This window comes from Solanum dulcamara, chromosome 7 (assembly GCF_947179165.1).
Source record: "Solanum dulcamara chromosome 7, daSolDulc1.2, whole genome shotgun sequence".
Lineage (NCBI taxonomy): Eukaryota > Viridiplantae > Streptophyta > Magnoliopsida > Solanales > Solanaceae > Solanum > Solanum dulcamara.
The window spans coordinates 52,377,148-52,402,868 of record NC_077243.1 but is presented as its reverse complement, the minus strand read 5'-3'; the positions used below and the strand labels follow the sequence as shown (position 1 = coordinate 52,402,868).

General features: G+C 31.9%; 1 protein-coding gene across 4 annotated transcripts; it reads left to right on the top strand.

Annotated features, from left to right (window-relative positions):
• Nucleotides 1–19,454: 19,454 nt before the first annotated feature.
• LOC129895814 (beta-glucuronosyltransferase GlcAT14A-like) lies at nucleotides 19,455–24,450 on the top strand. Of its 4 annotated transcripts, none has more exons than XR_008767856.1 (5): nucleotides 19,455–20,266; nucleotides 20,358–20,433; nucleotides 20,519–20,634; nucleotides 23,254–24,121; nucleotides 24,251–24,450. XR_008767856.1 is itself a non-coding variant. In XM_055971588.1 (4 exons), the coding sequence occupies exons 1-4, from the start codon at nucleotides 19,678–19,680 to the stop codon at nucleotides 23,766–23,768; spliced, it is 1,296 nt and encodes a 431-aa protein (XP_055827563.1). In that variant the 5' UTR covers nucleotides 19,455–19,677; the 3' UTR covers nucleotides 23,769–24,249. The 4 variants fall into 4 exon arrangements, 1 of the variants encoding a protein (XP_055827563.1); XR_008767857.1 differs by having other exon boundaries at nucleotides 23,254–24,153; XR_008767858.1 differs by lacking the exon at nucleotides 24,251–24,450 and having other exon boundaries at nucleotides 23,254–23,826; nucleotides 23,928–24,249.
• The last annotated feature ends 1,271 nt before the right edge of the window (nucleotides 24,451–25,721 follow it).

Sequence of the window (25,721 nt, the reverse complement as noted above, 5' to 3'; positions counted from 1 at the left end):
TTGTTTTCTTTTGATTATTAATAAAACAGAAAAGTGTTAAGATTACTTTTGAGCTATGGTATTTGGACCACATACACCCTCTATTTTATTTTGGTAGCAAAACTACCCTCGTCTAGCACAAGGGACCACAAATGTCCTTCAACTTAACTGGTCCTTTTTTGTGCTTATATGACATTCGACGTGGCAATCCAATTAGGATCCATCCTCTTTGAAGAAGATCAAAATTATCTTCGAACTATTGGATTTGGACCATATATACGTCCCCGAGTTCTTTAAGTCTATTTTTTGTCCCATTTTTGTTTCAGTTTTTTTGAGTTCTTAAGTTCATTGTATTGGCAGTAAGCTTTTGTTCCCTTGTAAGTTGTAATCTAAGAAGTAAGGAATGCTAAGTTGGCAGTAATCTTTTGTTCTAATTTTTTGGTTCAATTTCTACCCAGATTTGTTCAAGCTTTTTAGACCAATTTATACCCTGTTTTTCAGATGTTGAGCTCATTTTGCAACCCCATTTTTAACTTCAACATCAAAAACCAACACAATCAAGAGCTATTAAGAAGATAGCCATTACAACGGAGCCTCTTGTGCTAAAGGCAAGGGTAGTTTGCTACCAAAATGAAACTGAAGGTAATTTGGCCTTATTTTGATACGATTTTTGTTGGAATGGCTATCTTCTTAATTGTGTTGATCTTTTATGTCCAAGTTAAAAATTTTAAAATGGTGTTACAAAGTGAGTTCAACATCTGAAAAACTGGGTATATATTGTTCTAAAAAGCTTGAACAAAAAAACTGAGTAGAAATTGAATCAAAAAATTGGAACAACACGGGACAAAATGTTGGTCAAAAATTTCAAAGAAATCTGGTATAAAACTGAACGTTAAATGGGATTACAAAAGTCGAACTAATGGTCTTAAAAGGTGGATAGAAATGCCCTACAAATGATGTATAAAGCTGGGCATAATGTTGACTACATTTGGACGTAAAACTGGACAAAAAAAAAAAAGTGGATAAAAATGGGACAAAATATTGGACCAAAAAACTGAACTTAAAAATGGAGGATATATGTCGTCCAAATTCAATAGACCGAGGATAAATTTTGGCCCTCTTCAAACGGAGGATACATCCAAGGTGGAGTGGCATATCCTAGTTGGATTGCCACATCGGATGTCATATCAGCACAAAGACGGACCTTTAAGTTTAAGGACATTTGTGGTCCTTGGGTAGTTTTACTACCAAAATGAAATGGAGGGTATATGTGGTCCAAACCTAGTTGTTCAAAGGTAATTTTTAGGAAAAATTAAGTTTCTGCCCTATAAAAGAAAAATAATTACAAACAAAATACCCCTTTACAATTCATACTCTCCAAAGCATGAGAGTGCAACCAAGATACCATCGCAGTATCAATATACTGACATGATATATCATTGAGGTTTGTTTCAGTTCTTAATGATACCACTACAGTATATCGATATATTTTATGGTATCATTGATGTCTGCTTCAATTCTTCAGCGACATCTCCATGATACCATCATATATTGACATAATATCATTAAGAATTGTTTCATATAATCAGTAACACTCCTCAAATCATGTATGATACCATCGCGGTAAGTGAATATCAATGATGTCATCACATAATATCATATATAATGGCATGGTATTATTCACCAATGAGCAGTCCTTTAAGTATATACCATATACTGACATGATACCATCACAAATGTTGAATGATATCATCATAACATATATACTATGATGATATTATAAAGATTTTCCTAAATCATTCGATATTACATGAATAATACTACCATGGTATATTCGTATATTATCATGATATTGAAAATCATTAATAGGCACTTTTAAAATCCTCAATAATACCATGACAATATATTACATATAGGGGTGGGGTAATAAGTTTGGACCGAATGGGTACACAAAAAAATTATTTAGGGGTGGGGTATGGGGTGGTAAATAGTTGGAGAATTTTCAGATACGGGAAACCTTTTAAGCATAATTACTTTATATTGGTATAGTTTCCCTAATTACTTATAATGGTAAACATAATTTTTCCATTATACAAAAGTTGTAGCGAATTATACAAATGTTATACTCACAATTATTTATAAACCAAAATATACAAACACTGATATACATATGTATTTGTATATCTGGCAAGCAAGATTGAGAGAGAGAGGAGAGAGGTGAGCGAGATCGAGAGAGGGAAGAGAGAGGTGAGCGAGATGTGAATTGTATATGTATATTTGTTGAATTGTATATGTATATTTGTCAAAATATTATATATATGTAACTGGTATACATATGTATTTATATACCTGGCGAGCGAGATTGAGAGAGAGGAGAAGAGAGGTGAGTGATATCGAGAGAGGGAGGAGAGAAGAAAGCGAGATCGAGTGAGGGAGGAGAGGGGCGAATTGTATATGTATATCTGTCTAATTGTATATGTATATTTGTCAGAAAAATTATATAATGGTAACTGATATAAATATATATTTCTATATCTGACAAGCGAGATCTGTCATACCGCGTAAATAGATAGTTATGTTTGATGAGAGCCTTCATTATTTTAAACTATACCCTAAACGTGTAATATAGTAGTAAGGTTTGTCATATCGCGTATTTTTTTCTAAATAATTTGTTTAAAGAATTCATTTTGTGTATTTATCCCTAATTTTTAGCCCCTTTCTGTTAATAAAATGGGCCTTAACCCAACAAATTTCGTTAAAAAAAGGGAAACTTACATAAATATACAATATTAAGAAAATATTTACCATTTATAGCAATAAAAAAATAATTTTACTGAACACTTATAATAAATTTATAATATAGTTTTAATACATATTGCAGAGAACTATTTATAAAACATATATAATACAAGTTTTATAAATGGATAATACATTTATCACATATTTTAATAGACTTATAATACATTATGTTAGTTTCTTACTACACAAACATAATATATATTTTAAAACACTTATAATACATTTATATTGTATGCATAATTCACTTTTAATACAAGTGTAGATTTATCATAATATTGCTATAAATGGTAATAAATAAAAAATATAGTTAAAATCAGTAATTAATTTTTAAAAATCACTCAATCAAGTAATTTTTTCTTAAAAAAAAATTGGCCAAAATGGCCCAAATGGAGTAAGATTACATGTTCACACTAGAAATGGATTTTATTTTTGTCAATTTTACCCTTCTCTTCCAAATTTGAATCTCTCTTATCAATTAAAAATTATATTTTCTTTTCCAATACTTTAAAAATGTACACCCATATCTTTTCCATAAACATAATTAATCTTGACTTTCTCCTCATTTTTAATTACTCATACATACATACATACATACATATATATATATATAAAAGTTAAATTTATTATCACATACATTAAATATAAGTATAACTTATCATAAGTATATATGAGAATGAGAGGAAAATTTCTTCTGATCCAAAAAAATATTTCATATATACCAAATACATATGTACATAAACTCATTTAAAAAATTGTGTATGAGTATTCGATTTCCATGACCATCAAATTAGTAAACTATTTTTTTTTATTAATTTTCATTGGTCAAGTTTCAAATTGTAACCTATGGTTAAAAAAAAAATTCCAACATTTCCTTACACACACACGACTAGTAAAAATTGCCATATTTTCAAGTAGATAATTTTTGGTCTCCGTAATATATGATTAAACAAATTTTAATTTCAATTACGTTGGTTTGATAACTTCCAAATCATTACTTATAAGTATTTATTATCAATATGAATTCAATTTTTATTAATTATTATTTTGAATAAATTTAAACTATGTATTAAATAAATTTTTTAAATATATAATTTTAAAATATTTTAATAATGAAGTTAAAACTCAAAACACTTTAAATATGATAAACATCGACACGTTATAGAAATTATATATGTTGATCCCAATTAACAACTACTAAAGAGAGTGACACATTAATGTTGTAGACTTGTATCCCACATGTAATGTGAATATAATAACTTTTGAATCATTACTTATATTATTTTATCAATATGACCTCTGAGAGGTGAATCTAGAATTCACAAGTTTCGGGTGTCACTCCATTTTGAACCGTGAGTACATAGCATTTTTTGTAAGTGAAATCAATATTACATAGGTTATATATCTACAAATAGGATATACATCGACCCCATCGTTGTATGTAGATCCGCTTCTGTAAACTCTAATTAAGTAACTTTATTAATTGTTATGTTCAAATAAATTTAAACTACATATTTAAATAAATTTTTTAAATATAATTTAAAAATATTTCAACAACGACAATCAAAGCTCAGAACATTTTAGATATGATAGACATTGACAAAGTATATAAATTATAAAAATCATATAGTTTATATGTGGAGATCCTAGTTAACAATTGCCCAAGAAATTCACACATTCATGTTTGTCTCTCTTGGGTTGCATTATCAATGTGTCGATGTCATGAGATGCAGATAATAATAATAGTCTGATTTGGAGCTTTACGATTTGGAGCTTATATACCTTTTGTTTTAAAAAATAATAACATATATTCTTATCGCTATACAAATGATCCAAGTATACATTTTTCGATAGAGAAAGTGAAAATTTGTGTTAAATTAATTTTTTTTTATTAAAATAAATATGTCACACATGTATCTCTACAATTATATAATTGACCCAGATATACCTTTTATATATATATAGAAAAATGTACAAAAATTCCCACAATGTTATGCTTGATCCACTTGTTACAACAGATTAATTATTTCTTTGTTGGAAAATTTCTTACTTCTATTCAATTCATTTTTATGCTTAAAGAAACACCATATACAACAACAACAAATCCAGTATAATCCCACAATGTGGGGTCTGAGGAGGGTAGAGTGTACGCAGACCTAACTCCCACCTTGAAAGGTAGGGCGGCTGTTTCCGAAAGACCCTCGGCTTCAAGAGAGGAAAACAAAAGGAAAACAAGATAAAAGGTCAGATAAGGACAATCATAACGAAAACAAGATGGAAACAAGGAATAGCAAAAGTGAGAAAGTCATGGTAGAATGGTACGAAAAGAAAGAGGCATTAACTACTATAAATAAATAAGATAATCAAAGCACCACGACGCCACAACTATAGACAACAATACAATGCAGAAATCAAATGGCAAAAAATAATGAGCAGAACTACAACTACTATGGTGTAAAGGATGAGTCATCTAGCCTTTTATCCTAATCTCAGTCCTCCACACAGAAAATTATAGTGCGCTAATGCGCCTACTAATAGGGCAGAATAATGAGACTATGTACTAGCCTTCTACCCTAATGTGGGTCCTCCACACCCTCCTATCTAAGGTCATGTCCTTGGTAAGCTGTAACTGCGTCATGTCTTGTCTAATCATCTCTTCCCAATATTTCTTCGGCCTACCCCTGCCTCTTCTGAAACCATCCATGGCCAACCTCTCACACCTCCTCACTGGGGCATCTATGTCTCTCCTCTTCACATGCCCAACCATCTCAGTCGCATTTTCCGAATCTTGTCTTCTATTGAGGCCACTCTTACCTTGTCCCGAATAGCCTAATTTCTAATCTTGTCGCTCCTGATATACCCACACATCCATCTCAATATTCTTATCTCTACAACTTTCATTTTTTGAACGTGGAAGACCTTAACTGGCCAACACTCGGCCCCATATAACATAGTCGGTCTAACCACCACTTTGTATAACTTGCCCTTAAGTTGTGGTGGCACCTTCTTGTCACAAAGCACACCGAAAGCGATCCTCTATTTCTTCCATCCTGCCCCAATACGATGTGTGACATCGTCGTCAATCTCTCCGCTGTCTTGCATGATAGACCCAAGGTACTTGAAACTACTTTTCTTTTGGATGGCCTGGTCACCAAGCCTAACTTTTGTGCCAACCTCCTGAGGTGTCTCACTGAACTTGCACTCTAAGTACTCTGTCTTGGTCCTACTCAACTTAAACCCTTTAGACTCCAGGGTGTGTCTCCAATCCTCCATTTTAGCATTAATTCCGCTACGAGTCTCATCAATCAGGACTATGTCGTCCACAAAAAATATACACCACGGCACCTCACCTTGAATTTTTCTCGTCAATATATCCATCACCAAGACAAATAAAAATAGACTAAGGGCTGATCCTTGATGCAACCCCATCACAACTAGGAAGTGCTCTGAGTCCCCTCCTACTGTCCTCACCCTGGTTTTGGCACCCTCATACATATCCTTGATCACTCTAATGTATGCCAAAGGTACACCTTTAGCCTCCAAACATCTCCATAGTATCTCTTGTGGAACTTTATCGTAAGCCTTTTCTAGATCGATGAATACCATATGCAAGTCCCTCTTTCTCTCCCTATACTGCTCCACCAGTCTCCTCATAAGATAGATGACTTCTGTAGTTGAGCGTCCCGACATAAATTCGAATTGGTTCTCTGAAATAGACACGCCTTTCTGAACCCTCATCTCCGCCACTCTTTCTCACACTTTCATAGTATGACTTAGAAGCTTGATACCTCTATAATTGTTGCAGCTCTGGATATCCCCTTTGCTTTTGTATAGAGGGATTAATATGCTCGACCTCCATTTTTCGGGCATTGTTGTTGTCCTAAAGATGACATTAAATAACTTAGTTAGCCACTCCAAACCTACCGGGCTCGCGCTCTTCTAAAACTCACCAGGAATCTCGTCAGGTCCGGTCGCTCTTCCCCAACGCATCCTACGCACAACACCCTTAATCTCTTTGATTGAAATACTCTTTCAACACTCACCATCGTAAAGCCTCCCTGTATGTTCCAAATCTCCCACCACAATCTCTCTGTCTCCTTCTTGTTCAAGAGTTTATGGAAGTACGACTGCCATCTCTGTTTAATGAGGGTCTCCTCTACCAATACTTTTCCATGTTAGTCCTTAATGCACTTCACTTGATCCACATCGCGTGCCCTTCGCTCCCGCCCCCTGGCTAGCTTGAATAATTTCCTATCCCCGCCTTTTTCTTCTAGTTTAGCATAAAGGCGTTCAAAAGTTGTCGTTTTTGCCGTCGAAACCGCCGACTTCGTCTCCTTCCTTGCTATCTTATAAAGTTCCATATTTGTCCACTTCTCCACCTTATCCTTGCTTTCTATCAGCTTCGCATACGCTATCTTCTTTGCTTCCACCTTCCCTTGCACTTCTCCATTCCACCACCAGTCCCCTCGATGCCGGCCACGACTACCTATCGAAACTCCCAACACTTTCCTTGCTACAACCCTAATACAATTAGCCGTCCTATCCCACATAGTGTTCGCATCCCCACTACTATCCCAGGCCCTCATATCCTTCAATTTCTCTTCCATCTCCAGGGCGCTAGTCGTAGTCAAGCTCCCCCATCTGATCCTAGGTCGATCATCCCCGACCCTCTTCTTCCTCGTCATCTTGATCCCTAAATCCATCACCAAGAGCTTATGTCGGGTCGTAAGGTTATCGATCGGAATGACTTTACAGTCTTTGCACAGGTCTTTATCATCCTTCCTAAGGAGTAGAAAATCTATCTGGGTCTTAGCCACCGCAGTCCGGAAGGTTACTAAGTGGTCCTCCTTTTTTGGGAAACTCGAATTGGCTATCACCAACCCAAAAGCTCTGGCGAATTTCAAAAATGAGACTCCTCCTCCATTTCTGTCACCGAAGCCGAAGCCTCCATGCACATCATCATATCCTCCCGAAATAGACCCGATGTGCCCAATAAAATCCCCTCCCATGAAAAGCTTCTCAGTAGGCGGTATGCCTCCTACTAACTCTTCCAAATCCTCCCAAAAGCGCTTCTTATCCTCCTCTTTTAAGCCTGTTTGTGGCGCATAAGCACTAATAATGTTCAACGTGGTCCCTTCAACGACCACTTTAATCGACATCATCCTATCAGTGACTCTCCTAACCTCCACCACCTGATCCCTTAAATTACTGTCTACTAAAATGCCTACCCCATTCCTATACTTCGATCTACCAGAGAACCAAAGCTTATACCCGTCTACCTTCTTAGCTTTAGAACCTATTCATTTGATCTCTTGTACACAAGCTATATTAATATTCCTCTTTTTTAGAATTTTAACTAGCTCTATGGATTTTCCTGTCAAAGTCCCAATGTTCCAAGAACCTACTCTCAATCTAGACGCTCCTTTAACCCACTTACCCCTCCTAACCCTCATCCCCGTCCCTGAGTGAGAACATTATCCTAGTTTATCATCACTATCCAAAGCCACGAAAATGCGTATGACCTAATAAATTATTCAAAGGTTTAAATTCAGCAAAATGTAACTACAATTGTATGAGTAAGGAATAGATAGGAAAAGATATGGAAACCGGAGGTACCAACTCCAGTTGAAATGAACCTGGTTGTCAAGGTTTGTTCACAACGACCTTTGGGTTGTGCGGGTAGCAGATCTTGGGTTGAACAAATCCTTAGGCCAAAAATCCAAAAATAATTGCATTTAATGAAGCAGTATTTTGTTGAGGAATTTCGTCGAACACCTTCAGGGCACCAATAAGGAAAACCTGCAAAGAAGAGAAGAGAAGAGAAAAAATCTGCCAAGTGGTAATTAGCTTTGTTATTGAAAATATTGGCTATCTGTGATAGCTTCAAATAAGAATGGGAAATATCAGTTGACAAGTCCTGATCTTGCTGCTTATTCTTTGCAAACGAAAAAGGAACAAATATAAGTAACTAATGACTGATAAGAAAGCATGCAAATTAGAGAAACTGTGGATGAATATTGACTAAAGATTGAAAATCTAGTCTTTTGGGCTGATTTATATATATATAAATCATAATAATTTTAATTATGTAATTAATTAATATTGTGGTAGTGATGAATATTATTGATTATAATGAATTCATATTATGGCAGTCGTTAACTTTTGGAAAAGTGATAGTTCTGGATGGGATATAGAAAATTAAAAATATTTAAGAGTTTTATATCTAAAATTTTGTATATTTAAATTAAAGGAACGTTTAGTAATTCAAATTAAAAATATTTAAGAGTTTTAAATCTAAATATTTGCATATTTAAGTATTTTTTTAAAATATAATTTGAAAATATTTCAATAACAACATTCAAAATTAAAATACTTTACATACAGTAGACATTAACACATTATAGAAATCATAAATATCTTATAGTTCATAAGTGTCGATCCTAGTTAACAAAAACTCAAGAAAGTCACACATTAATATTGTATTCTTGCGCCCCAATATTATGTCGATTTGATAACTAGTGAATCATTAATTATATTTGTTATTGATATGAACTCTGGATAAGTAATTTTAATAATTCTTATGTTTAAATAAATTTAAACTACATACTTAAATAATTTTTTGAATATAATTTAAAAATATTTCTATAGTGACAACCAAACTCAAAACACTTTAGACATGGTAGGCATTGACATATTATATATAAAAATTACAAAAATCATATAGTTCATAATTGTTGACCCTAGTTAACAGCATCCAAGAGAGTCACACGTTATAACTATTAAAGTGATTATTGTCATATAACTCTTTTATTCGAAGTAAATTTTAACTATGTCAAAATTGTATCATGAAAAGAATTGTAGTTATATCATTTGATTATTTTCACAACTTTTTTTTTTATAAATTGAAGCATAATATTTTATTTAAAATAACTTATGAAGGCTAAAAGGTTACTATTGCTAAATTAATGTTTAGCGCGAGGCAAAAACTTATTTTAAAAAAGGTGTTTATAAAATTTAAAAGTCATGATCTTGATGATCAAATTTATTTGGGTACTTTACCTAAATTTCATAGTGAAAAAGTCCAATTACAACTTATTCCTACTTTTTTTTAAATTACCCATTTCCCTGATTTTTCCCAAATTTCTGATACATTAGTGGTGTTTCTAAAACATCACGTTTTGTGTACATAATAATTAATGTTGTTGATTTATTTATGGAAAGGTAACGTAAATCAAGTTAAGTTTCCTTTTTTCAGTCAATTACTTAGCTAAATAAGGGAATTAACCCATACAAAGCATAACAGTTATGATGGACTTGAAAAAAAACAAAAAACAGAGCATAGGATTATTGGCGGAATGGCGGCGGAGGTGACTGTCTCGCCGATGGAAGACGATGAAGAGGAATCCTATTTAATTTCCCCTTTCGGTGCTTGGATATATAACTGAATGGAGAACAAAAGCTCCTGCTTAATGCTTATCTCTGCTACAGCTTCACATTTAATGAGTGTTGGGTCACGTTTCCTGAAATTCAAAAAGTAGAGCATAGGAGTTTGATACATTAGAATATATGATACAAAAGTGACCTTATGTATCAGAAAAATTTATGTATCAAGCATTAAACCTTATGTATCAGAAAAATTTATGTATCAAGCATTAAATCTTATGTATCAGAAAAATTTATGTATCAAGCATTAAACCTTATGTATCAGAAAAATTTATGTATCAAGCATTAAACCTTATGTATCAGAAAAATTTATGTATCAAGCATTAAACCTTCTGTATCAGAAAAATTTATGTATCAAGCATTAAACCTTATGTATCAGAAAAATTTATGTATCAAGCATTAAACCTTATGTATCAGAAAAACTTATGTATCAAGCATTAAACCTTATGTATCAGAAAAACTTATGTATTAAGCATTAAATCTTATGTATCAGAAAAATTTATGTATCAAGCATTAAACCTTATGTATCAGAAAAATCTATGTATCAAGCATTAAACCTTATGTGTCATGTACATAATAGCAAAAACCTTATTAGAACCTTATGAATCAACATATGAAATGTCTATCAACACTTAAAAATACAAGAAAAGAAATCTGATACATATAGACTATATCAGAAGAAGTAAGGCTTGATACATGAAAATATGATACATAAACTTTTATCTTATATTTGAATTTGATACATGAGAATAACTGATACATAACCATTGGACATATTCGACAGATTAAGGGTTGATACATTGAAGATTGTTGTGTTAGTTTTCAACTGAATTGTGGTTGATACATAACATCTTGTATTGATATAGGTTGTAGATATATCAGAAGCAGTAAAGTTTGATACATGAGAATCTGATACATAAATTTTCATCTTAAATTCGAGTTTGATACATGAGAATCTCATACATAAATTTTCATCTTAAATTCGAATTTGATACATGAGAATCTAATAAAAGTCTGTTAAATTATTGAATAGACAAAAGTTTACTATTGGTGCAAAAACAAAATTGTACATTCTACTACTATAAAATTCAAAAACAAAAAAAACTACTCGACGTCCATCGGTTCTCCTTGACTAGGAGAGATGAAATCTCTCTAAGGTTTTTTTGGATCGTCATTTTCGCTAACATAACCATCCTTGGCCGTACTTCAATCCTTGCATTGACATGAAAAATGATTAAATACAACTTGAACTTGATACATTGTACATCTGATCTGATACATTAAAATATATGATACAAAAGTGACCTTATGTATCTAAAAATTTATGTATCAAGCATTAAACCTTATGTATCAGAAAAATTTATGTATCAAACATTAAATCTTATGTATCAAAAAAATCTATGTATCAAGCATTAAACCTTATGTATCAGAAAAATCGTAAAAAGCTGAAGACCTTATGTGTCATGTACATAATAGCAAAAACCTTATTAGAACCTTATGTATCAACATATGAAATGTCTATCAACACTTAAAATACAAGAAAAGAAATTTGATACATATAGACTATATCAGATATGGTTAAAAGATATCTGATACATATAGTCTGATGCATTTATTCGCTGCATTAAGGTCTGATATATTTGAATAATTCATACCTTTGAAAGATTAGGTCGTGTTGTAACACCTTCGACTTTCTCCTCTGCTTTTTGAGGTGATTGCTGAACTATAGATTTCGACTTTGCAATTTGAGATTTCGATTTTGCATGTAAAGTATCCATATTTAATGGATCGTTGAGATATTTGGATCTAATCTCTTTATACCCTTCACCAGAAGAATCAGACTCCGATGAAACAAGAATTTTTTTATTTTGATTTAATTGTGTGAGACCAACACTAAATGATGGATATGATTCCATATGTATCAGTGAATAGAAGATTAAAATCAATAAAAACATACAGTTGAAATCAATGGAAAATCGAAGGAGATGGAATTGAAGTGAGATTATAGAGAAGGAAGAAATTGAATTACCTTATTTAGAAATTTGAATTTTAGAAAAACATGGATTGAAATTCAAAAAGAAACCGTTGTATATGGGGCTTCAAATTAGGCGTGAATTTAGGATAGTTGGGGAGAAGGAATGGGATGTATCGGTGAGTTGGAGAGAGAATTAAAAAAGAGGGATTTTTGAGATTTTTACAAATGGTAGGGAATAATAGTAAATATAGTAATATAAAGTGTATAGTTAGGTAATTTTCTCAATTTATTTTTCACTCCTCTTCTTATAAAGTCTACCATAGTTGCCCGTATTCTTTTGCATCTACTAAAAATAATTATAATATTACAACAAATAATTTTAGTTGTAATTTTTCTTTCTTTTTTTCTCTTTTATTCGATTAACACTTCTATCTTTTTATTTGTCATATTTTTACACTAAATAATGAAAGCATCAAATGAAATAAGAACAACAAACTTAAATAATGATAAACAAATAGATACATAAGAGAGATATTTAGACCCAAATTAAGCGTTAAATCAAAAACGTAAAAAACAAATCACATGTGAGAAGTATCAAATATATCCTTGAAATTTGCAAGAAGGATCAAATATACTCCTGTATGAATTTTAATTAATAAAAAATTAAAATGAATAAATTAAAAATTATTTTTTTCACATTCGTTAGTCAAAAGAGCTATATCTGAACTATTCGTGTAACTATAGAGGTACATGTGAGCCATTTTTTTAACGACAGATATTTCTAAAATTATTCTCAATGTAATTAACATATTTTTTTTAGCTTCATGTCATAATTTTTTTAATACAAAATATTAAAATTTGGGCGAAATTTTCTTTCTAGTTAAATTGGTCAAAGTTGGAAGACTTTCAAATCATAAAAAAAATAATTTAAAAATTAACTTTTGTGTGATATATTTTAAAATTGAACGACTTTTTGATAAAAATTAAAAAAAATTTACATGATAATTTTTATAAATAGATGACTTTTAAATAATAATAAAATAAATTATGTGATAAATTAAAAATTATATGACAACGATATCCAAAAATATCTTAAAGAATTATGATTTATATATAATAAAGTTAGTTTCAAAGTTTCATGAAAAAAAAAGAGAGAAGAAGAAGTGAAATGATGTAGTGGGTCCATGCCAATTAAATAATCCCCTCATACAACTAATGATAGTTGTGACCCGTTTAGCATAAAATTTTTCATTGCACTTACTTTTAGGGTAGTCTGGTGTGATAGATAAGAGAAGTTTATGTGGGATAATTTTTGAGTGGCCTTTAATTTCTTGTTTGATTATAAAGGCTAAAATAATTTATTTTAGGATTAACAATTAGTACTGGAATAAATCATTCCTCTATGGGTAGAATAATAATTCAGTATAACTTATTCTGAAATAAAGATGTAAAATAACAAAAATATCCCTTAAACTCTCTTTTATACACCACTTTTACATTCATGTATATTAGTATAATTTTTAAAATAGATTTATAATAACATTCATAACTTTAATTAATCATTGTTTTTATAATAGTATATTTTTCTATTAAAAAATTACATTTTATAAATACAATTTCTATTTATGAATATATTATAAGTTGAATTTATTTCTAATTTTTATGTTTATTCATATTTAATTTCTCTTAAAATGTTCACTCCAATACTAAATTACATATTTTTAATTTAATAGTTTATACTAACTTAAAAATTATATTTTGTATATCAATTAAAATGTAGATAATTTTAAAAGGTAGATAATTTTAATAATACTATTTCTTTTACTTTAATAAACTTAAGATGAAAGTTTTATTTTTAAGCTAAAATAAGATGAAAATTTTATTTTTAAGCAAAATAAGAGGAATGTTTTTTTAAAAGTTAAATAAGATGGAAATTTTATTTAAAGCTAAATAAAATAAAAGTTTTATTTTTAAGTTAGATAAGATGAAAGTTTAATTTTAAAAACACGTGACACAATCATGAAAATGCATAAATAAAAATATTTAAGTTAAATAAGATGAAAATTTTATTTTTAGGAATGAATAACTAAAACTTGCAAAGAATATATATATATATATATATATATATATATATATATATTAATTAATTAAATAATATATATATATATATATATTAATTAATTAATTAAATAAGTTAGAGGATATTTTTGTAAACAAACAACTTATTCTTAAAAATTAGGGATAATACACAAGTAGCCCCCCTCAACTATATCCGAAATCGCTAAAACACACCTTAATTATACATGAGTTTTATTATCCCCTTGAATTATTTTAAAGTGTAATAAACACACCCTTCAATGCTGAGGTGGCACGGAGAGTATATTCACTCTCTTTGAAGCAAGTGAGAGACAAAAAAAAAGCATAAAGTTTGACTAATTTGGACGCATGTTCATTTTCAATGGAACATTTTCATTATTAATTACTACACATAAGTAGTTAACATTAAAACTTAAGTTGATATCTTTTTAATTAAAATATTTTTTTTCATTATGAAATAGAGCCCAATTTTATCATTTTTTAAAATATAAATATTTTTTTCACAACATACTTAAATTGCCGGTGATCTTTTTTCAGATATTTCATCAATTTGTATAATATCGAAATAATTTTTCTTTTTCTTTTTTGTTTTTACACAAACACTTAGCATGAAATTCAATTATTTTTTTTGCATAATAGAGATTTAGTTTAGGCAATATATGGTGAACACAATTTAAATTAAATTCTCTTTTTTAAAAAAAAAATATTTTTTTAGATCTGATGATTCTTTTTTAGATCTGACGATGCGCTGATGTGGAGGCGAGTGTAAAGCACCTCCTTTCATGTGAGTGATCATATAGGTTTTAGGGCGTCTTTATTACACTTTAAAATAATTTAGGGGATAATAGGATACATGTATAGTTAAGATGTGTCCTAGCGATTTCGGTTATAGTTGAGGGGGGGTACTTGTGTATTATCCTAAAATTTATGCAATGAATATCATTTTGAATATGACCAATCAAATAAGCAATAAAAACTACTGACAACATAACTAATCTCAGCATAACTTATCTCATCATAACTTATTTTAGCATAACTAATCCCAGCAGAACTTGCACCAAAACCAAACAATCTTAGAGTTTGAAAGTAGTAACTTTATTTTGGAGGCAAAAGGTTAGTATAGTCTTTCTACATGTTTGGCCAAAAATTTTCGATCATTTAGCATTACTCTTTCTGTTAATAAAATGGGCCTCGACCCAATAAAATTTTGTTAAAAGAATTAAAAAAAGAAGAAGTTAAGACTGATCGACAAAAATTCTAAACATACAAAAAAAGAAGAAAAAACTAAGCTCATGTTCTATAAAAGAAAAATAATAACAAACAGATCGAATGCTCCATCCGCCGGAAGGCGAGATAGGACTTTCATTGCCCATTGGTGGACGTCGCAATCCTCGAGAAGCTGGAAAGTACCTATGTGGCACTTGTACTCGAGATTCGATGTTCGAAAGACAATCAATCCTTGTCCATTAACCATTCTAAGTGGGAGTTCGGATGGTATTACACTATCGCGAAGAAAAAAAGACTCCCATTGAGGCGCTACTTAGCCCGTAGGTTGTGCCATTATTGTTGAGGGGTTGAAGGCTAGATTGGTGACCCTATTAAAGTTGGCGAAGGCTTCTGTAACCTTAGACTCGTTACTTTGTTCGACCAAACTCGTTGGCTCTTCGTCCACCGAAAGTCGGTAAAGGTCAGCGGGACATGGGAGCCTCAGCTCATACATCGGTTTATCGAAATAACCTCTACAACTTTTGAGGAGTTCCACCAGCTGCCTGCACTTTCCATTTCTTTTGGGCGGAAATGCGGGCTGTTAGTGGGGCTGTGCTCATTCTCCCTCTTCTTCTTTAGGAAAAAACCTATTTTTGAGTATCTAGGCACGTGCGATAGAAAGTGAAAAAATGAATTGATTGACTATTGAGTGCAGGAGGAGAAATTGGAGCAGATAGAGGAAGACCAGGCTATGACTGTACTATCAAGTCTTAAGACTGATGGTACATTCAACCAAGAATGTTCGTTGCAGTATCTACCACTTAAAAGATCGAGGAACGTAGTGTCGGACAATTATGCCATTCGAAAGATTTCATGCTAGTTCTTGCTCCAACATAAAAGTTCCATTTCAGGGAAGGACGACGTACTATGATACTTTTTATTTTGTCGAGCCCTGCTTTGGTCTCTAGTTTGATGGTTGTATGTGCCCCCTTTACAATTCATACCCCCAAGGCTTGAGATTCACGAACTAGTTACCATCGCAGTATCAACATACTGATATAGTATTATTGAGGCTGCTTGAGTCCTTAATGATATCATCACAGTATATCTATATACTGTCATGGTATCATTGATGTCTACTTCAATCTTTCAGCTACATTTCCATGAAAACTATCATATACTGGCATGACACCATTAAGAATCGTTTCATACGAATGTTGAATCATACCATCATAGTATATATATACTGTGATGGTATCATAAAGGTTTTCATAAGTCATTCGATATTACATGAATGATACTACCACAATATATTCATATATTATATTGATATTTGAAAATCCTTAATGAGACACTTTTAAAATCCTCAATGATACCATAACAATATATTGATATCTTATCGGTATCATATATGATTGAACTCTTTTTTTAAGAAATAAAAATAAAACAATTAAGAAAAAACTATTAAAATCACAATCTTATTTATTAAACTAATTAGTAAATATATTCTTTGTAATACTATCTGGTATGTTGATACCATATTGATATCATATAGAACTGAGCTTAATTCTCTGTGATACTCCATCGATATATGATACCCTATCAGTATCATGTAGGATGGACGCTGGCATCAGCATGACATTAGCATGCAAATTTAAAAATAATTAAAGGGGGTACAGGGGTAATTAATTTGGCCGAAGGGATATATAAAGAAATTATTTAGGAAAGGGGTATGGAGTGATAAATAATTTGTTTAAAAAGTCCATTTTATGTTAAAAAGATAAATCAAATTAAAAAATATTTGACAAGTAAATAAAAACGGAAGTCGCCAGGAAATCTTGCGAATTACTCAAAGAAGCTCACGAGTCATAAAGTGATTCCATTAGTAATGGAGTAAAAGATGTGGACACTTCAGATCTGAAACATACATTTTCCCAACTAAAACCAAGCAACAACAATGTTCTCTACTGTCAACTTCCACATAGGGAAAATAGTAATTTAATTTTGTGTTTGTATTAATCCAATACATATATATAACACGCATCACAGAAATAATATTACCACAATATACTCACTTCCTTTTTTGTTTATTTTTAGTTTGGTTGAACACAAAAAATACAAAAAATAAATAAATTGAATTTGATAGTTTCAAATGAAAGTTGTTTACCATGAATCAAATTTATTTGACTCTTAGGGATCATTTAATTTGGAGACAAAGTTATGAATAAATTAATAATAAATGAATTAGTTATGAACATATCATTTCTTATTGCATATTTAGTTGATATATTACATATTAGTATATATTGTGTAATATATATATATATATATATATATATATATATATATATATATATATATATATATATTATTATTATTATTTTTTTTACTTTTAAACAAATTAATTTCTTTACTATTATGACTTATGAGGGTTAGTTTTATCTTTTTAGTATTTTAATCATGTATTACTAATTTTTATATTATATTATATTATTTATTCTTCTATGGATTCTTGCTTATAGGGGTGTTCATGGTTCGATTTGGGTCGGTTATTGATTAAAACAATAACCAAACCAATTTAATCGGTTATTAAATGTCTAAAACCATAACCAAATCAAGTAAAATAATAACTGGTTTGGTTATTGTCGGTTTGGTTCGGTTTGATTCGGTTATTCGGTTTATGACTAGCCGAGATAATTCAAATATTCTCTCTCTACATTCTTCAAATTCTTATGAAGCTCTTTTTTCTTCACGACCCACAGAGGTTCAAAACAGAAAATGAAACAACTTAAAATCAATTTAAAATTTGAAAAACTCCTTACAAACCTTCTCAAAATTTGACAATCTTATACTTGGGGTTGAGGAGTTGTGGTTGCTCTTGAGCCTTCACTGTTAGTCTATGACTGTGAGTCTGTGACTTTGTGAAAAACCAACGTGAGAGGAACAAAAATGTAAAAGGAAAACAGATACTAGGGTTTTAAAGTTTTAACTTTTACTTTATGTTGCTGCCTGCTGCTCAAGTGCTTAGTGCTTATTAGAAATTTAGGATTTAGAATTTAGGATTTAGAATTGGGCTAATGGGCTTGGATTGTTGGACTTGGACCGCTGTTTAGTGTTTATTAGAATTTATAATTGGGCTTGAGAGTTGAGTTTGGATTGTTGGGCCTCAAAAATAAGTATATTAATATTAAATTAATAATTAAAATGTATAAAATATCTTTAATTATTTATGAAAAACTAATATTATACATATAAATAATTATAAATTTTAAGTATATAATTATCGGTTTGGTTCGGTTATTTATTCGGTTATTTTTTTCTATAACCATAACCAAACCAAATATTATCGGTTATTCAAATTTAAAATCAAACCAAACCAAACCAAACTGAATGTCGGTTTTTTATTCGGTTTGGTTAAATTTTCGGTTTGGTTTTGGTTTTAACCAAAACTGTGAACAGCCCTACTTGCTTAACTTATGCATGTAGCATTTTTGTTGATTAAAAAAAAATGAGATAAGCAATGTTGAATTGTTTGCTGGTTGAAATCAAGAGAACACAATTTATAATTTTTGTTTTATTCTTAATATTAATTACTTATTTTAAATTATTTTTCAAATTTATTAAAAATTATATATTAGTAATATAAACATTATAAGAAAATATGCATAAGAAGTTGCACAAATTACTTTGTAGACAAATAAAAGTGAACGAAAAAAAATATATTTATTAGGGATCTATTTTATTAAATTAATATTATGTATTATCTAATTTTGCTTGCCTCTATTTTAGTGTATTTAATAATAAAAATACATGTATTTGATAGAAAGTTCTTAATTAATAATAAGATACATAATATTGTGAAAGTATAAGTAATAATAGTAAATATATTACTCTAAGTTGGTGTAATTACTTAGTTTTTCCTATTTTAACCCTAATCATGCAATCAAATAAAAAAAATACAAACAGTGTCCCCCAATGCCATACCAGCAAAACTCCAACCTTCATTTTTCATCCTTTCACCTACCACTGTTACAACTCTTATTCATCAAATCTGTATTTTTATATATCTTGTAAATAAAACATCTTCATATCTTCTCCACCATTTTTGAACTTGACATTTCTTGAACACAATTCTTCTAAATCAGCTTTCTTCTTAAACCCACCACTAAAAACTTTATAAAATGAAGAAACTCAGAAGCTTTTACAAACACCTGAAATACCCACCAATAACAGAACGCAAGTGGATCTTTCCACTTGCTATTGGTTCCGTGGTTTCCCTCTTCATCTTGTTTCTCACAACCTTAATTTCACCAAATGGCACTCCACTACTGCCCCTTTACCGCCACTATACAACGCCGCCTTCGTCCGCCTCCATTTTTGTCGAATCAAAGCTTCAATCGTTACCCATTTCCGCCGTCTCTGCGCCTCCACGTTTCGCCTATCTCATCTCCGGCTCAGCCGGAGACGGCGGCATGCTGAGGCGCACCCTTCAAGCTCTTTATCACCCCAATAACCAGTATGTTGTGCATCTTGATGCTGAGTCATCGCCTGAGGAGAGGCTTGATTTGCATAAATTTGTCGTGAATCATCAAATTTTTAGGAAATTCAAGAATGTACGGATGATTACTAAAGCTAATCTTGTGACTTATCGTGGACCAACTATGGTGGCTAATACACTACATGCTGCTGCTATATTGTTGAAAAAAGGTGGGGAATGGGATTGGTTTATTAACCTTAGTGCTTCTGATTACCCACTTGTTACTCAAGATGGTGAGCCCTTACTTCTTGTGAAAATTATGCTTATTGAGATTTTTCTATTAATGGGGTTTAATTTGAGTGTTGAATCCTTTTGCCTGATTAGATCTTATTCATGCATTTTCGCATCTACCACGGGATCTTAACTTCATTGATCATACTAGTGATATTGGATGGAAAGAGTAAGTATGTTTTCCTTATTTCATGATTTTGACTAGGGATATAAAAATTGAGTGATTTTTACTTCATTGGTTTCTATATCTGAAGGTTTCAAAGGGCGAAGCCAATCATCATTGATCCGGGGTTGTACATGAATAAGAAATCTGATGTTTTCTGGATTACACAGAGAAGAAGTGTGCCTACAGCTTTCAAGCTTTTTACAGGTGATTTGGGCATCATTTCTTTCTGTGCTTGGGCTGAAAGATTTTGAACTTTTTTGCCCTTGTTATGCTTCTCATATGCTGGCATGTAGATTTCATTCCAACCCGCCATTTGCTATAATGAATTGTCTTGAATTTTTTCTATCGCAAGATCTCTTAATAGATGAGGTGATTTAAATGGAAAGTTTGAAAAATTTGACAAATCAAGTTCATTCAGCAGAAAAATATACAGTAGTTCCTCTGTTTTGTGTAGCTCTGTATTCCTCTGTGTGGTATCCATGGTGTTACACCAGTAAACCTGAATTCTGACTTGCTGGCAGAGATTTAACTTTTACCTTATAAGAAATATACTTAGGATAGGGAATCCTTTTTTCTTATGAATGGATGAGATGCTTGAGGATTTTACATTTCGTACTAAGCACATTCAACTGTTGTGCCTAATGAAGTTAGAGTTTCACCTGTGACTTCTTTCTCTGACAAGATGCTGGACGAGCAAATGTTGTTAGTTATTTAACAACAACAATATATTCAGTGTTACCACTACTTTGGAAGGTGGAGAGGTTGTTTCTGATAATCCCTTGGCTCAAGGAAAAACATATCGAAAAAGAAATAATGGAAGTGAAGAAATCATGGCAAAATACTAAGAAAGCATGATAAAGCATTCTGAAAAAGGAAATGTAACTACAACAAAATAGTGCACTCATCGAAGTACAACAGACAGTAATAGAAATTGAAGGACAAGAAACTACAGGAGAAATACTATGACTACCGGCGTGGAAGGGGAAGCAAGACAACTCTCTACTATATTGTAATTAAAAAGAAAAGTGATGCTTTTCTTAGTCACAACATATTCAGTTAAACCTTCAGCAGGAGGTATAAGAAGAGTCCAAACAGAAGGTCAGAGGATGTCTGAACTATATCAAAGAAATCGCAAGTATAGGGAAGATTTGAATCAGGAATGAAAATTGGAATTGGTAATTTATTATAGAGAAGCATTGGTAGTCAACAGGATTCCACTTTTCTTGCTTTGATGAACTTTCTTGGAAATATCTTGAGCTCCATGTGAGTTTAGAGGTTATGGTAGTTGAGATTGATAAAAAAAGACCATGTTTGGCACGATGCAGATGACTCGAAATCCCAGTATTATACACAAACATTATGATACATTGATACTTTTAAGTGAAGGAATTGGTTCATGATTTCAACAGCAATCACATTTGTTTTTGGGATGGTTCTCAGTGTTCCCAACACCTGTGGATGCAGGATTTGCAGACTGTATTAGAGAAGTATTGCTTACCTGAAACTCTAGGGTCTTTTTCACGGAAGCTGTTTAAAGTGATAGATTAAATGCGCACACATCAGTTTTATTCTGCAGCATTAAATCATGCCTCTTGTTACAGTTGTCACATTGGATTGAAGCAAGACACGAAGAGAATTGACATGCTGGTTTGCTAACATATATATAACATAGAAACAACTCATTTATACAATTTTTTGATTAGGTAAATAATTTTATTAGTGTTGGGAACAACTTTCATATAAAAGTAGACTACCAAAAAGTATATAACGTACAAAAGATATGATTCTCTATGAAAAATAACCAATCTTATATATAAATCAGAAACTCTTGGATGCACGAACAGATAACTCAGAATAAGAGGCTATCATCAAATGTACAAAGTCATTCTCTATTCCATGTAAAGTTTTTTGATTTCTCTCATTTCATTAATCCACTTGAGTGCTTTCCATGCGCTGCTTCTTCTCTTCCATTTTCCATAGCCACTGCTGCATAGTGCCTCCTTCAGAGTGCTTGGCATTGTCCATCTTGTTCCGAACCATCTCAAAATCTCCCACCAAAAGAGCATAGCTAGCTGGCAATGCAAAAGGAGGTTCTTCAAGTCTTTGCCCGAGTACTTGCGTAAAACACCAACCAGTATAGGTGATCCTTCTCTTCCCCAAGGTTTTAGCTTTCAGTATTGGCCCAATTGCTGCCGAACATTTGGAAAAAAACACATCTTTCTTGACGCCCTGGTTTTTCATACCCCATTTCTGTGTTGTATGGTATCAACTTGGATATTTCTTGTGCTATTCCTTCAGTTTGATGGACAATTTCAACCAAGAAAAAGTATGGGGTGGATGTAAATGTCTGTACTGACACGTTTGATTAAGGAGCATATTTACATTGTTTGTTCGAGTAGTACTGACTTAGACAACGTGGTGAACAGTTTATTTTCATCTAATTCTCTTTTGGTGAATATACTCATTGGTTAAAGATTTTTTATTTTGATCAAGCATTGGTTAAAGATTATTAGGTCTTCTAAAAGTAAAATCTTTGAAGGTCTGTTACCTTCTCAAAAAAAACAAGATCTTTGAAGGTTATCTATTTACGTTCAGCATAAATTTCTAGCAGCTCTGTAGCACTTTTGAAGGAGCGTTCTTATTTAAGGGAACTGTCATTTATTGCTTTACTTTTGGTTATGATTATTCTGAGAGGGATGGAAAGGATAAGATGATGAGCAAGAGTTAACATATGGAACAATATCTTCATTTATTCCTCATCTAGATTTTTCCGTTGTTAAGACTCTACAAACTTGCTAAAATTTTGCTCTTGCATCTTTACAGGATCTGCTTGGATGGCCCTTTCTCGACCCTTTGTTGACTTCTGCATATGGGGATGGGACAACTTGCCTCGAACTGTACTTATGTACTATGCAAATTTCATCTCAACTCCAGAGGGCTATTTCCACACTGTCATCTGTAATGCTCAGGAGTTCCGCAATACCACAGTAAACAGTGATCTACACTTTATATCATGGGATAACCCGCCAAAGCAGCATCCTCATTACCTTACACTTGATGACATGCAAAAGATGGTTGACAGTAATGCCCCATTTGCGAGAAAGTTTCATCAAGATGATCCAGTGCTTGACAAGATTGACAATGAGCTCCTGTTTCGAGGTCAAGGCATGTTTGTTCCCGGTGGGTGGTGCACAGGGAGTCGAGATAACAGGACAGATCCATGCTCCGTAGTGGGTAATACCACAGTCCTTAGACCTACTGCTGGGGCAAAGAGATTGGAAAATTTGACAGGCTCTCTCTTATCAAATGATAGTTTCCGATCCAGGCAGTGCATATAATGAAAACAAATTTTTGAAAGTAGACTTCTTTGTGACAGTCTTCATATAGGGAAAGCAGGTGATGTTATGAGTTGATGGTTTTCTTTCGTGAGAGTGAAGACTGTTTTGAGTATACGCTATCATTTGCTTCAAGATTCACTGTCATGTCTTATACTGCAGGAAAAAGTGCAAATGTAGAGTATTGCTCCAGAAAAGTGAGGGCACGTGAATCCGGTCGTGGTTTCCTGCTCTACCAACATTCACATATTTCAACTGTATTCTAAGGGATTTGCAATTCCTTGATGTGGAATTTTTTTACCGACTAGAATGGAGAATTTTTAGGGTGTGAGCCCTTGCGGAAAGAAGTATCTCAGGTTTGTTACCCCTATAATGTGTAACCTATCTGGTGAGAATTTTTTTTTTGTTGTTGTAAACAATGTCAAATAGGATCTACTCTATGCAAATAATCTGATCGTGGATCTTTCTGTGTTTGTTTGTTTTAGTGTTTTTTTTGCCACTTCTTTTGGAGGTTGAGGGGGAAGGGAGTTTCTTGGTGGTGAATGAATGTATCATAAGCTGCACCTGCTGTTTTTTGGTACTATCGTTGAGAGATTTTGTTCGACCTTATTACTGCCAGCATGTGAGTACTTGGCAGCTTACGCTGTCTATGTATAAAAGTTGGAACTCTTTCGACATATACAAATTAGAGTATTTTTCTGCTTCGATAATTTTGAAATTTTCCATCAAGGGAATCTCTAATTTTGCGTCGCACACATTTGTGATTGGATAGAATGATGTGGAGCATGACCAGGTTGGCCAAGAACCCTGCATTCTGTGATTAGAGTTTATCTAATGTCTGGCGTGGACAGATTATTTAGCCTCTGAATATCCAGCATCTCTTCATTGGACAATTTTTGCCGTTGAATAGACCTTAAGGTTCACTTTGTTGGAGTATATATTCATACGCAGCGGAAGCATACCACAATGTCACGAAACTTACATTATAACTATCTAATATAAGTTGATCAAACTGTAAAGAACAACTAACCTATTGAATCTTTGACAAATTTTGTCTAGAAGCAAGGATTCTAGAGTTGTAGTCTTTTTGTTACTATTTTTCTGACCGATTCTTCTTAATCCGAAACTTACGTGAACAAGTGAGTATTTTTTTTCTAGAAGAGAATGATCTTCTTCTTCCTCCAAGATGTCCTTTTATACACCCAATTTTGGTGTAATAAGATCAGTCATAAGGGCCATCAAGAGGGCATTTTAAGAGGCAATAAAGACCATAAATAATCATTTAAACTCAAACTCGTTTTTTCCTTTATTTAGAAAAAACAGTTTTGCTTTTAAACACCATTTAAAAGTTTAAATTTCAAAAATTTAGAAGATCCGTGATATATCACTTCTTCTACTCTTTTACATTTTTCCAGATACGGTTAATTATTTAGGCATAGTAGGGACCACATATTTATTTAACAGAGGCTTCCAATTACGAAAATAATTCATGAAATAAAGAATTAACCATATCGTAATAAATTACAAATTATTCCATTAAAAATCTGTAATTTCACTCCTCGATTTGATTTTAGAAATCTACCATTACATCTTATTTAACACCCGTGTTAGAATTATCAACACCAATCAATTAAATTAAAACTTCTGAAAAATTTAATTTATTGACTAAAACAATCCTTTATCTTTATTCTCAATTTATTTCAAATGTCGGATTAAAAATCCATCTGCAGGATTTCACGTGAAAACATATAAGTAATCATAAAAGGGTGTCTTCTATCTCGAGGCCGAGACACGATTCTATCAACTAATTATTATTTCACTAATGTCATTTGTAATTATCCAATCCATTAGGAATATATTGAATCATTAAAAAGTTTCACATTTTAATAGATTAAAATTATAAAACAAAGTACATAGATCATAATAATTATATTAAGATTAAGAGTATAAGTATAT